Raw genomic sequence first — 13,326 nt, 5'->3', positions numbered from 1 at the left:
CTGGTCGTGAGGCCTGAACTCTGGGCCTGGGCGCCGTCCCTCAGTTCTTCAGCTCAAGGCTAGCGCTCTACCACTTGAGCCATAGCACCACTTCCGGCTTTTTTTTTTCTGCTTATGTGGTGCTGAGGAATTGAACCCAAGGCCTCATGCGTGTAAAACAAGCGCTCTGCCACTGAGCCACCTTCCCAGCCCTCGAAGTACTATTAATGATCTTGTTTTGGTCGATTGTGAGGCTTGAACTCAGGGCCTGGGCACTGTCCCTGAGCCTCTTTTGGGCTCAAGGCAAGTATTCTACCACTTGAGGCATAGCGCCACTTCCCATTGCTGTTGTTTTAACTGAAGTATTAAGCTGTCCTTTTCTCCAGCTTCAGAGTCAGCCCCCCCACCTGGGCCCACCCCCTTTTGTCTTTTGTAGTACCGAGACCTTGGCTCAGTCTCCCATTCGCTGGGCCAGCACTTTCCCTGCTGTGTTCCACTGACTGGAGAGCTGAAGAGCTCCTTGTCCACAGTGGGCTCGCTGAGCATGACACACCCGGGATACCTTGAGAAAAGGGTCTCTCAGACTTTTTTTGCCTGGGCTGGCCTTAAACCTTGATCCTCCAGTTGTCAGCCTCGAAAGTAGCTAGGATTCTATAGATGTGAGCCGCCAGTGCCCATACTGGATATACTTTTTTATTCAGTGTCAGTTTGTATTGTCTTTTTTACAGAGGAGGGGGAGGAGGAACAGGGAGGGAAGGAGAGAAGGGAAAGAAAAAGGGGAAGGGAACAGGAAAGGGATAGAGGAGAGAAGAGGGTATTTTTACTTTGAAGAAACTTTTCTTCACAAATTGCAAGGAAAGCGATGGCTATCTTTCCATGTTACTTTCGATGCTATGTAATTGACCGATTTTCCTTGGTTACTGCCTGTGGAACTTGGGTCCTGAGCTGAAGTATCTCTGACATGTTGTTTAGGAGAGCCAGCAAGGTGGGGGGCGGGGGGTGGCACACCCTGTTAGCATCTGGTGGAAAATGGAAGAAACTGTGCTCATCGCTTGCTTTCTATGCCTGCATAATTAGGAGGAATAAGACCTTCCTTGTGCATTCTTTTTAGTTTATTTTGGAAGCAGAGCTGGGGCTTAAACTGGACCTTAACACTTGCCAAGTGTGCTTTCCATCCACGCCAGCCCGAGAGCTTTCCATCCACGCCAGTCTGTAGTCAGTCTCCTAACCTGATGGCATGTGGCTCAGTGGTGAAGTGCTCCCTAGCACGCATGAAGCCCCGGTTCAATTCTTTAGTACCACATACACAGAAAAGGCCAGAAGTGGTGCTGTGGCTCACGTGGTAGAGTGTCCACCTTGAGCTGGAGAGCTGAGGGACAGCACTCAGGCCTAGAGTTCAAGCCCCAGGACCAACCAAATAAACAAAGCAGTGGGACTGCAGACAGGTTGTGGTCCTGAGTAACGCTTTGGGCCTGGCGTTCACGGGCATTTGTTTCCTGTTGACCATGTGTAGGGTGAGTCACATGGTCGTGTGAGGGAGGCCGTGTGTAATAAGTCCCTGCTTCAGAGTGCCCCGTGCAGGACCCGTGCAGCCCGCCAGCGTGGTCACAGCCTGGCTGCGTGGGGAGCATCTGTGAGACCGCGGAAGGGAGGGAGGAGTGTTTTAAAGAAGTGTGCATTTTGTTTTCTAGGATCAAACCTAAATCGCTGTGGTTTCCGAGGCTCTTCCCACCTGGGCATCCCCTTCAATCCGTCCAAGGTCAGTCCCCACCGGGGCGTGGACTGAGCAAACAATGCAGACAGATGAGGCTGTCCAGTAAAGTGAACTACAAACTAACAGCGTCTATGGGCAGCCTGCACCCCCTCCCTGGAACACTCTCCCAGTGCATGTACTCCTGGGAATTTATACTGTGAAAAGAAATGGAATGGCTCAAGCAGAGATTGGCGATCGTGCAGCCCAGGCCTTCGTGAGGCTTCGGGTACACGCACACGCACCATTTTATTTCTAGCCAGTTTGTCCTTTCTAGCTTTTTGAGCTTATAGGAGAGTCATAGGTTTTTCAGCCTGTATTCTCTCTTTTTTTTTTCCCCCTCCGGTGGGTCAGAGCCTGGTTGCTGGCCCTGAGCTCTGTTGCTTACCTGTGCTCTACCACTTTGAGCCACAGAGCCACCTCCAGTTTTCTGGTCGTTAATTGGATATATGAGTTTCAGGACTTTCCTGCCTAGGCTGGCTTTGAACCTTGATCCTCAGCTCTTAGCTGCCTAAGTAGCTAGGATGACAGACATGAGCCACCGGTGCCCAAAACAAAACTGCTGGAATGCTAACCTATGAAATCATACCATACAGTACTACTTTAAACATATAACTAGCCAGGCACTGGTGGCTCACACCTGTCATCCTAGCTACTCAAGAGGCTGAGATCTGAGGATCACGGTTCAAAAGCCAGCCCAGGCAGGAGGTCCTGGGTTCCATTCCTCAGCACCACATAAGCAGAAAAAGCCAGAAGTGGTGCTGTGGCTCAACTGGTAGCTCATTCGCCTTGAGCTGAAGAGCTGAGGGACAGCGCCCAGGCCCAGTGTTCAGGCCCCATGACCGACAAAAAAACCTTGTGTCAAACTAATTAATGAAGCATTCATATTTCAGTTTCTTAATTGACATAAAATTGATTTGAATTGTAGAATCCTGGAACAGCTCATCCTTACGATAGTGGCCATATAGCAATGACCTACACCGGCCTTTCATGTTTAGTTATTCTTGGAGATGACTTAAGCCGCGTAAACAAAGAAGCTTGCTTAGCTGGCCTGAGAGCCCTGCAGCTGGAGGATGGGAGGTAGGATCACTGGAAATTACTGGAGGGGTGTGTGTGTAAGTATAATTACCATGTGTGTATCATTGTGTGTGTGTGTATGTAAGTATAAGTACCGTGTGTGTATCATTGTGTGTGTGTGTGTGTAAGTATAGTTATTGGAACGACAAAGATGAACATACACAGCCAATGGTTAGAGGATCCTGTGTTCTTGTCAGAACCACCTAGGGTGGAGGTTGTAGCTCTGTGCTCTCATTTAGCGCATGCAAGGACAGTTCAACCCAACACGGCCAAAAAGAACAAAGACCAGGTGACGTCCAGTGTGTCCAGCCAGTGCTTCATCAGAAAAGTCATCTTTATAATCCCAGCTACCTGGAGGACAGAGATCTGGGGGTTGCGGTTCGACTCCATCTCATGGCCTGTAGCATGGCCCAGGCACAGAAAGAAGCCAGACCCTTCCTGAAAATAGTCCACACACACGGGCTGGGCTGCAGCTCGGGAAGGCCTGCCTGCCACAGTGGATAAGTAAGAGGCCCTGATCTCAGTGCCCTGGGCTGCAGAAAACAAAGACAGGAAGGAATCCAACATATTCTTGGTGTGAATGAGGGCAGAAGTAATTTCACTTACCTTCTACATGAGAAACTATTTTGAAGTAAGCATCCACTTCTCTCCAGAGCTTCCTGCTGGCCGAGCCTCCGTGTAGGCTGGCTCCGCGTAGGCTGACTCCGTGTCAGCAGGCTCACTGCTGCGCCCACGTGGACGGCTGCAGCACTACGCTTGTTTGAGGAAGACTGCAGACAAAGCCGGCGCGCCGCCTATCTGAGCTTGGCATTCTCTAAACTTCTTCATCTTGGTCGATAAATAAACAAGAGCTGAAGGGAGAGATTTCCTCGCAGCAAAGCAATGGCTCACCCTCTGCCTCCCTGCCTGGCTTGCCCACCCTGTGCCCCAGCTCCCCTCGTGGGAGTGGCAGTGTCTGGCGGCGCATCTCGGTGGTGTGCAGTAGCTCTGAGCCAGAGCGCTCTCGAGTTGACGGCCAGTAGAGATTGTTTTATATCATTGTCCTAGTACGTCATACAGGTAGCATAGGATTTTATATCAGTAGCAGAGACACAAAGTAGGTGTTTGAAGCCGCCTGTAAAAATATTTGTGTCCAGCGTGTTAATAATCATACACTTGTTCCTTTCAGCTTCTGTGCGGTTCCGGAAGGCAGTGAAAATGACATGCGGTTTGTGTACTGTGCGTCCTGCATTTGCTACATGCTCAACAACTGGTCGGGCATGGATGTGAAGAGGGCCATCAGCTACATCCGCAGAAGCATGGTGAGTGGCGCAGACACTCCTGCGAGGTCCATCCATGCTGGCACGTGTGTGTGCATTAATTAAGATTGCTGTCCTGGTGCGCCACGATTAGAGACCATGCAGAGCTCGTCATAGTAGAGCAGATTAAGTCCTTGGTCACGAAAATAGAATACTTGTGTGTTTTTTCTAACATTTATTTTTAGGAAAATACCATGGACTATAAATAGTAGTCTTACCCAGAATAATACTTTGCTCTGGTTTTTTGGTTTTTCGTGCTAGTCCTATAGCTTGAACTGGGGACCTGGTCCTGTCCCTGAGCTTTTTCCTCACTGAGCCACAGCTCCACTTCTGGATTTTTTGGTTACTGGTTGGAGATAAGAGTCTCATAGACATTTCTGTCTGGGATGGCTATGAACCACAATCCTCAGATCTCAGCCTCCTGAGTAGCTAGGATTACCAGCGCCCCACTCCTTTGCTCTAAGCTAGTGGACACAGAGGCACCTTGAACCGATTTCGACCTGTTAGGGAGGTGGGCCAGGTGCACTGACTTCCTGTTCGTGCATTTGTCCTATTTTTGTTCCCTTGGTAAAGTGATATGTGCCAGAGTTTCCTCTGCAAAGCCAGGATTTTTTTTCCTCTTTGTAATTATTTACTATCTCATAATTTGGATGCTTTAAATACACTGTCATGAAACTTCTATCCATTTGTGTTTAAGTGTGCACTAATGGTTGTCTGGCTCTGACCGCCATGCTATAAATGGCGATGGAAATGCTTCAGACTGAATTGTTGTGTTATTTCATGGGCTACAGTCTTTCTTGTCAGTTCCTGTTTGGCTGTTCATTGAGGCTCCGATGTAGCCACTGAGCGTCTTCTCACACAGGCTCGGCTCGGCTCGCCGCGTTTCCTTCATGCTCAGGGCCTTCCTGCTTCCCGGCATAAGATATTCCAGGTTCATCTGCAGTCCTCGTTCTTCTGGAGGACGGTGCTGAGAGAGTGTGCATGGCTTCTCCGCCCTTCTCAGTAGGCAGGGCTAGATAGTGTGTGGACGTTTTCCCAGACGCCCTCACACAGACACACGCAGTGTACATGTGTCTGTCCACGTACTGCACACCATGATCCAGTGCAAGAGTTCTTCAGTTCTCTGATACTACAGTGTTCATTTATTTTTCCTCTTTAGTGTCTGTATGTCATTTATTTGAAGTCGGCTTCAGGTGTTTGCACAGTTTGGGTCCCCCCCTCTTTGTTGACCTTCATTTATGTAACGTGTGCGATGCTGGCCTGCTTCTGAATATCAGGACTGTGCGAGAGCCATGTTCAGAGAGGTGTGACCCTCCGCCCTGTGCCTGCCATCTGGTCGACAGGATGTCTTACTGGTTTTTCCATCATTTTCCTTGTGTTGCTTCTTCATGGGACAATATAAACCTATCTACTTCTCCTTTCCCTACTTCAGAGATAGTCTACCCCCGGCCTTGGTTTTTTCCCCCACTGAACAACATACCTTGAGACTCCCCTGCCAGGTCGTGTTTTCCTCATTCTTTCTGGTAAAGCAGTGTGCTGCCCCTTAGTGGTTTCAGACGTTCTGTATGTAGTGTGTGTGTGAACTTGGTGTCACTCCCATCCCATGTCAGTGTCCCACGCTTCTTCACTGCGCTTGTCATCTGCGTGTCGCTTTGGTCTTCTTCGCTGCATGTGCGGTCCTCTTCACGATGCCTTCTTAGAAAGGCAAGCGTCCTGTGCGCTCACCACCCGGCTATGGCGCCGTGGCAGAGCCACGGTGGAGCCGCTGGCAGACAGGGATGGCACTGATCACTGATCCCGATGGCATTTGCCATTCCTGGACCAAAGAGCTTACTTTAAATGGTTGAAACCAGTATGCTGTGATGAATGAGATCTAAGCCATTTGTAAATTTACACTCTGGGTGACTGGACTGGGTACGTGCTGGAACTGTGGGGGCCAGCTTGCCCGAGACGCTGTGTGGGGACCGTGAGTGTGCAGAAGGCCTGCCTCCCAGCAGTGCCCCTTTCTCCTCCTCAGCCCTTAGCACAGTTCAGCTCTCTCAGCTCGGTGACTGTCAGAGCTGGCCTGCCAGCGCTCCACGTGTCTTCCTCTACCGGCAGTGGTCTGACGCTTCATCATGCTTTCTAAAACCCACACGTTTTCACTTGTTCTCCTCGCTCTCTTGATTTTGGAGGAAGTGTGAGGAGAGGGAAGTTTTATGCACAGGCTCGTTATATTTTCAGTCAGCCAATACATACTAGGAAGTGTGCAAGGGAAGTAGGGCCCGAATACTGGGTAGAGCTGGGTCTGTAGACAGTATCTCCGAACTGAGTCCCTGCACTCAGACATTTGGTTTGGGAAAGGAGACTAGGCTGGGTCCTTGAAAATGGCTACTTTTACTTCTCTGTGGAGAAAGAGTGCATATTTTGGAAAAAAAATTTTTTTTTTTTTTTAATGGAGTGTTAAAAAAAAAGGGCTGGGAAGGTGGCTCAGTGGTAGAGCACTTGCCTTGCATGCCTGAGGCCCCATGACTGGACCCCCCCCCCAAAAAAAAAAAGAAAGAAAGAAAAAGGAGTGTTCTTCATGTATTACTATTTCTCAGCAAACTAAGCAGTGTTTTCTTTTTCAGTCCTACGACAATGGGTTGGCCCAGGGAGCCGGACTTGAATCTCACGGTGAGACTCAATAAACATGCTGCTGTCTTTCACTTCCTTGAAAACTGTAGCCTGATGTGTGTGCTTTCGTTCTCTCTTCCATTCTGCAGTTCTAGACTGAAGCCTCCTAGTCTCTAGTCATCACCAGACCATGATACAGTTATCTGTTCGCTAATTAGCTGCATGAAAATACCTTGCAGCTATTCCTTAAGCTGTTGTTTAAAAAATAAAAGCTTAGCCAGGCACTGGTGGCTGGTGGCTCATGCCTGTCATCCCAACTACTCAGGAGGTTGAGATCTGAGGATCACAGTTCAAGGCCAAGGAAAGTCCATGAGACTCTTATCTCCAATATACCACTCAGAAAACTGGAAGTGGCGCTGTGGCTCAAAGTGGTAGAGCACTAACCTTGAGCTGAAGAGCTCAAGGACAGTACCCAGGCCCAGAGTTCAAGCCCCACAACCAACAGTAAATAATACAAGCTTAGTTTTCTTTGGCTTAACATTTACTTTCTTAAGTATAATATTTTGTATAGCTTCAAATTACCTTATGTTGATCAACGCGGCATGGAAGAGTTTCTGTACTGAGTGGATATTTTGAAATTGTCGTTTAAAAATTATATTTCACTGTTTTCATTTAACCACTCCCCCCCCCCCAAGTAATTTGTACAATGTTTTCATAGCATCTCAGTTACGGGCTTTGTTTAACAGGAGGATCAACTTTCTGTGGCATTGCCTCCCTGTGTCTGATGGGCAAGTTGGAAGAGGTGTTTTCAGAAAAGGAGCTGAACAGGATAAAGAGGTGGTGCATAATGCGGCAGCAGAACGGCTACCATGGGCGGCCCAACAAGCCTGTGGACACCTGCTACTCCTTCTGGGTGGGAGCGACTCTCAAGGTGAGGGCCACCCGGGCGCCTGCACTGCCCATCCAGCAGGATTAGCTGAGGCCAGCTCTCTTTGTTTGCTGCTTGAAAACGTCCATCCTTACACCAACTCCGAGACCACCTGCCTCCCAGAGTCACAAGTACTTGTTACTGAAGCTAACCAGTGCTTTGTGTAGAAGAGATTTCTTTCTAGAAGTTATACCAGTAAAGATTATGTGGGAGCTGTTAATTTAAAAATACCAGGTGCTTAGGGGCTCACACCTATAATCCTAAAAATAAGAGTAAATGGTGTTTTTAAAATGACAGATGGGTCAAGTGTACTGGAGAAGTTATATGTTGAGTCTACATCCGTTTGGCTTGATTCAGAAGAAAAAACCAGCGGGTTGGGAAAAGGAGAATGGATGTGGTAAGGAAATACACACTTGGGCAGTTGACTACTTTCAGGTGCTCAGGTCTGCAGAGAGCTGCCCTGGGGACCTTAGCTGGAGACTCGTCACGGACGACACACACTGAGTCATGAGCCGGAGGGTAGCATAAGAGCTTACGTGTTCATGGCTTTTTGTCATTTCAGCTCCTGAAGATTTTCCAGTACACTAACTTTGAGAAAAACAGAAATTATATCTTATCAACTCAGGACCGCCTCGTAGGGGGATTTGCCAAGTGGCCGGACAGCCATCCAGGTACCGTCCAGGACAGTCCCTCCCGAGGCCCTCCCTGCCCTGCCCCTCCCCACCCTGCCCTGCCCCGCCCTCCCTGCCCTGCCCCTCCAGTCCACAGTAGAATCTCAGGAAATTTTCCTTTGATAACACTTTTTTTTTTGTGGACTGTCGGACTTGAACTCGGCCTTTGGGCCCTGTCCCTCAGCTCTTCAGCTCAAGATGAGCGCTCTACCGCTTGAGCCACAGTGCCACTTCCAGTTTTCTGGTGGTTCATTGGAGATAAGAGTCTCACAGCCTTTCCTGCGTGTGCTGGCTTTGAACCATGATCCTCAGATCTCAGCCTCCTGAGTAGCTGGGATGACAGGCGTGAGCCACCAGTGCCCAGCTAATAACTCATTTTGATGATATGTATTTTAAAACTTGGTGTTTGAGACTTAGCAGAAGCAAATATTTCAAAAACTAGCATTTTCCTGAATGTGATTTTAATTTTCTGTGGGGCTGCTGGATATGTATTTTGAAGTGTGTGCATACGATAACTAAAATCACCTGCCTTCCAGATGCTTTGCATGCGTACTTTGGGATCTGCGGGCTGTCTCTCATGGAGGAGAGCGGCATCTGCAAAGTCCATCCTGCCCTGAATGTGAGCACACGGACGTCAGAGCGCCTTCGAGATCTCCATCGCGCGTGGAAGAGCCAGGGCTGCGTACAGAGCTCGGAGCACGTGCAGGTAGAGACGTGACGGCGGCAGGCCGGCGCGGAGCACAGCTGCAGCACCAGGCTAGAGGCCACGTGCGACCAAGTGTGCTCCTCCACAGAGAGAGCGACACCACCGCGCGGTGCAACCTTCCCACCAGGCTTCGGGAAAGCCTCGGGTGAAGTTTGAACCACAGCAGTGGATGTTGTTTGGTTCTTAAATGTTACACTGTATTTTTAAGAAATTCTTTGAGGCAAATCAACTGTGTGGAGGTAGGTTATCTTTTTAAAACGCTTTGGTACAAATTATATCTTAAAATATGGACACAGATCTTCAAACCAGTTTACACTTCTCTCAGCGTTGATAACCCTCAAGTGGCAATGACTGTTTAACGGTCCTGACTGGTGCCGGTTGGGGAAAGACGGCTTTACTGAATCATGTGTCAGGATCACTCTTCAAAAAGAGATGATCCCATCATTTGTTTTTTTTTTAAGAATGACTTGTTTTATTCTTCAGTGTGCCAATTAAAACTTTTGTGGCCTATAAAAATGAAATTAATTGTTTGTAACAAGAATAAATAGGTGCAACTAATACTTTAGTTTTCTAAAGGGAAATTGTTTTCAGAGGACTATTATGTAAATGAGAGAAAAGTAACCTGACTGATTATAAATGAGAAAGTTTTGTGTTCTGTGAGTCTTTAGACATTGCTGGTGTGAGTATCGATGTGTGGGGTTTTTAACTCTGATGCATTCACTGCCTTCTAAGGGCAGTGGGGGGGAGACACTTTTTTAGCAGGAAAGACAGTGAGTATTATTTTTCTGAGATTTTTGATACTGTAAATTATACTTGTTCTTTTATAACTAAGTGATTTTTAGCCATTTGGAGATTTTCTTCCTTTTTAAAAAAATTTTTTTGTTGCTCTCAGTGTATAAACTGCTCTAATTTTAAACTTCCAGTCTGAGCATCCTTAAATTCAAAATCCAAACTCTGAAATGCTCTGAAACCCCAACTCTGCGTACCTACGGGACCCCCGGGTGGAAAGTTTCATAGACCAAACATGCAGGCATGCTGAAACTACCTTTAGCTGCTGGTATCATCAGTCAGCTTTTTACTTAACCTTGGATCCCGTCCGTGAGATACGATGTAGATATGGAAAGCCCAGATCTGAAACCCTTGTGGTCCCAAGCATTTTGGACGAGGGATGCTTAATCCACAGTAATTGTTCTTTTCAGTTTAAAGAGTTCAAATACAAAAAGGGAACCACTCAAGTAAGCTTCATGGTGCGGCTCCGTGCATGTCATTTCTATTTTTATAGTTCAGGTAAGTGCTAGGGAGATACAGAACCATCCAGAGCTTAAAAACGTTAGTTTGCTTTAATTCGTTGTTTTGTCTTCATTCTGTGAACTCGCTCGTCCTAAAGGAGCTAGGGTAAAAACGGCTCCACGCGAGCTACCAGCTCAGCACACACCACGGCCTTCAGCTCAGGTAGACAGACAGGCAGGAGTCCAGTCCTGAAATGGAGAAAGAAAATTCTCCACTGCAAGAGCCAGGCTTCCATCAGTCCAATAATAAAAATTGAATTGTTCTACAGACTTCAAAAGCTAAATGATTAGGAACACTAGGTACCGTATTTTTTAGGTATAGGCATTTTTAATTTACTTTTATTTCTTTTCTGAGACATGCCCTAAAATAAAACCCTTCTAAAAGGAAATGCGGATACTTGAAACAGTCATTTATTTATGATTGGCATGCTTAGTTTTCAACCTGATTTTACAAAGTCAACTTGAGCCTTTTTATTTGGGGGCTGGGGGCAGGTAAGAGCAGGTGAGGGTGTAACTCACTGAACACTTGCCCGGTATAGATGCGGCCTGACTTTGATCACCAGTGCGGGAAGAAAAGTTAAAAGCCTGATTGGAAATTTCCCATCAGTGGGAGAAAATAAGCTTGCCAGATTTTATTCTTCTGTAGGTATTCCAGTTGCTTCTGTTTCAGTCCTGGAAAGTTCACACCTGGCCGTGTCAGGCTAAGTTATCACCTAGATACGTAGACCCTGACTCCGGGGTGTGCCAAGGCCCACGCTGCCTGTCCTGAATATAGAGCAGTGGGCTCTATATTCTGAAGTGACTAATAGCAAGATTTTTTTTTGGGGGGGGGTCCGGTCATGGGGCCTGAACTCTGGGCCTGGGCGCTGTCCCTCAGCTCTTCAGCTCAAGGCCAGCGCTCTACCACTTGAGCCACAGCGCCACTTCCGGCTTTTTTCTTTTTGCTTATGTGGTGCTGAGGAATCAAACCCAGGGCCTCAGGCATGCAAGGCAAGCGCTCTACCACTGAGCCACCTTCCCAGCCCAGCAAGAGACTATTCATGACACAGTGACTCTAGTTGACATACCTGGGGCAGGGTTTCTTGTGAAATTTGAGAGTCCAGTGAAAGTTCACTTTTCACAGAAACCTATTGACCAGGAAATAGGTCCTTCACTTGTGGAAAAATTACTGCTAACACGTTCAAGTGTTTACTTGGCAAGAAAAATGGTAATAAATTGTAAGCATCAGTTCACATCTGTACTCTGTTCTTTACGGTAGTGATATAGTGAGAAGAGAAGTGTATTTGTATTTGTTAAATTTTTAAGGAATCATTTCCAAGTAATGGAAGCTCAAAGTTTGCCGACAGTGGCCCACAGCTGGAGGGCAGCTGGCCCTGAGAACATTTGGTAGACTTCAATAAGGAGATGCCTGGAGGCCGGATGATTTGGGTTCAATCCCAGATCTGCCAGGTGAGCAGCGCCATCTTGGACCCTAGACTTGCCATTGGTAAAATGAGAAAAATAGGACAAACTCGTGGGTGTATTGAGAGTTGAGTGAGTCAGGGAGCGTCAAGCATGGAGTGCAGCGCCAGCATCGCAGTGAAGCCCTGGTGCACTTCGTGTCATATCATCATAAGACTCCGCGTAAAGGTGGAGTCGTTCAGAGCTTAGCCTCAGGGAGGAGGACTGGGGGAAGGCGGCTGGTTCCTGAGCTCCCGCTCTGCGGCACTGCCCACAGCCCTCAGGAGAGTTGAGTGGACCAATGAGAGCAGAGCCGATGCAGAGACCCTTCTCCAGAGGGGCCATGCAGCAGGGGAGTGCTGAGGAGAGGTGGCCCCGTGCTCCCGGGGGGACCCTGCGAGACTTGACATCCAACCTGGACAGGACGGGCATGTCCGCGGGGACATCCGCAGGCAGGCAGTCGCCCAGAGCACCCTCCCAAAAGCACAGACAGACCCGCTTCAGGCCAGAAGCTGGCAGGGCCAGGACTGGGGAGCTCAGTAAGACAGCTCCTGGTACTTGGGCTGCTACCCAGAAAGCCCGAAGCTGATGACCCAGTACAGTAGCAATAAAACACAGCGGACGTCCCAGGGCCCTTTGGACCACGCGTGAGGCCACACTCTGGTTGCACTTGGGAGCCTTGCCAGTCACTAATGGACGAGCAAAGCACGTGCCAGCACGAACACCTGCTTTGCATCGGTGGGGCGCGCGTGGGTCACCCCCACCGCTTCAGCTCTGGAAGAGAATGCGGGGCCTGCTGCTGGGAGTGTCTTGTTTCTCCTTACGCAGGTGCACTCGCTTTATGAGTATTTATCCATCTCTGCACACATCATTTTTGCTATGTATGTATGATTTCAATAAAAAGACTTTGTAAAAAGAAAAGACTGTACACATGTACAACATTCACGTGTGTGTATGTCTTTGTATATATACACATACTTAAACTACAAGAGAATTACCACACCCGGCCTTTTCTGTTCACATGTAGTCTCAAGTTTCCTGCTCAGGCTAGTCTGGAACCTCAGTCCTCCTGATCTTTTTCTCCCAACTAGCTAAGATTGCGGCAATGAGCTGCCAGTGCCCCAGCGGTATTGATTGGGGTTTGAACTCTGAGACTCCAGCTTGCTAGGCATGCACTTAGCTCTGTCTGCTGAGCATGTACCCTGTGGGTTTACTGATTTCCAGGACAGCCGTGTGTCTGTGTGTGTCTGTGTGTCTGTCTGGCTACATCCCCGCCCCCTGGCAGTGTAACCCCCTCCCAGCTTTGGATGTCATGGAGGTGATGTGGTGGATCCCAGTGTCTCTGATGGCCAGTCTTCAATTTCAGCTCAGGCCCCTGAGCAGGGAACTTGGCTCTGCTGCCCCACACTTCAGGCTGTACAACTGTGAGCTTTTGAGGCTGCCTGCTAAATACATGGTAATTTATTTCTCAGCAGTAGAAAAGGAGCACCTCATAAATTATGAATAGTCAGTACAGACGGAATTGCAGTGATTTTTTTCAGGGCAAGCCACAAAACAAAGGAATAAAAGGAGGCCCCTCCTCCCCCCAAAAAA

At 48.2% G+C, this 13,326-nt stretch overlaps 1 protein-coding gene across 2 annotated transcripts in view; it reads left to right on the top strand.

Annotated features, from left to right (window-relative positions):
- Pggt1b (protein geranylgeranyltransferase type I, beta subunit) overlaps nt 1-9,564 on the top strand; it is a 14,326-nt gene extending 4,762 nt beyond the window's left edge. For both annotated transcript variants that reach the window (XM_013016113.1, XM_013016114.1), the window contains exons 2-8: nt 1,671-1,738; nt 2,658-2,809; nt 3,975-4,107; nt 6,714-6,759; nt 7,446-7,630; nt 8,190-8,298; nt 8,835-9,564. In XM_013016113.1, the coding sequence (XP_012871567.1) occupies nt 2,700-2,809; nt 3,975-4,107; nt 6,714-6,759; nt 7,446-7,630; nt 8,190-8,298; nt 8,835-9,016 (765 nt within the window). In that variant the 5' untranslated portion in view covers nt 1,671-1,738; nt 2,658-2,699 and the 3' untranslated portion in view covers nt 9,017-9,564. The remainder of the gene's footprint in view (nt 1-1,670; nt 1,739-2,657; nt 2,810-3,974; nt 4,108-6,713; nt 6,760-7,445; nt 7,631-8,189; nt 8,299-8,834) is intronic.
- Nucleotides 9,565-13,326: the final 3,762 nt, after the last annotated feature.

The sequence above is a fragment of the Dipodomys ordii genome, unplaced genomic scaffold (genome assembly GCF_000151885.1).
Source record: "Dipodomys ordii isolate 6190 unplaced genomic scaffold, Dord_2.0 Scaffold29, whole genome shotgun sequence".
In the NCBI taxonomy this organism is placed as follows: Eukaryota; Metazoa; Chordata; class Mammalia; order Rodentia; family Heteromyidae; genus Dipodomys; species Dipodomys ordii.
The sequence above is the reverse complement of the archived record's forward strand: the minus strand, read 5'-3'. Positions and strand labels throughout refer to the sequence as shown.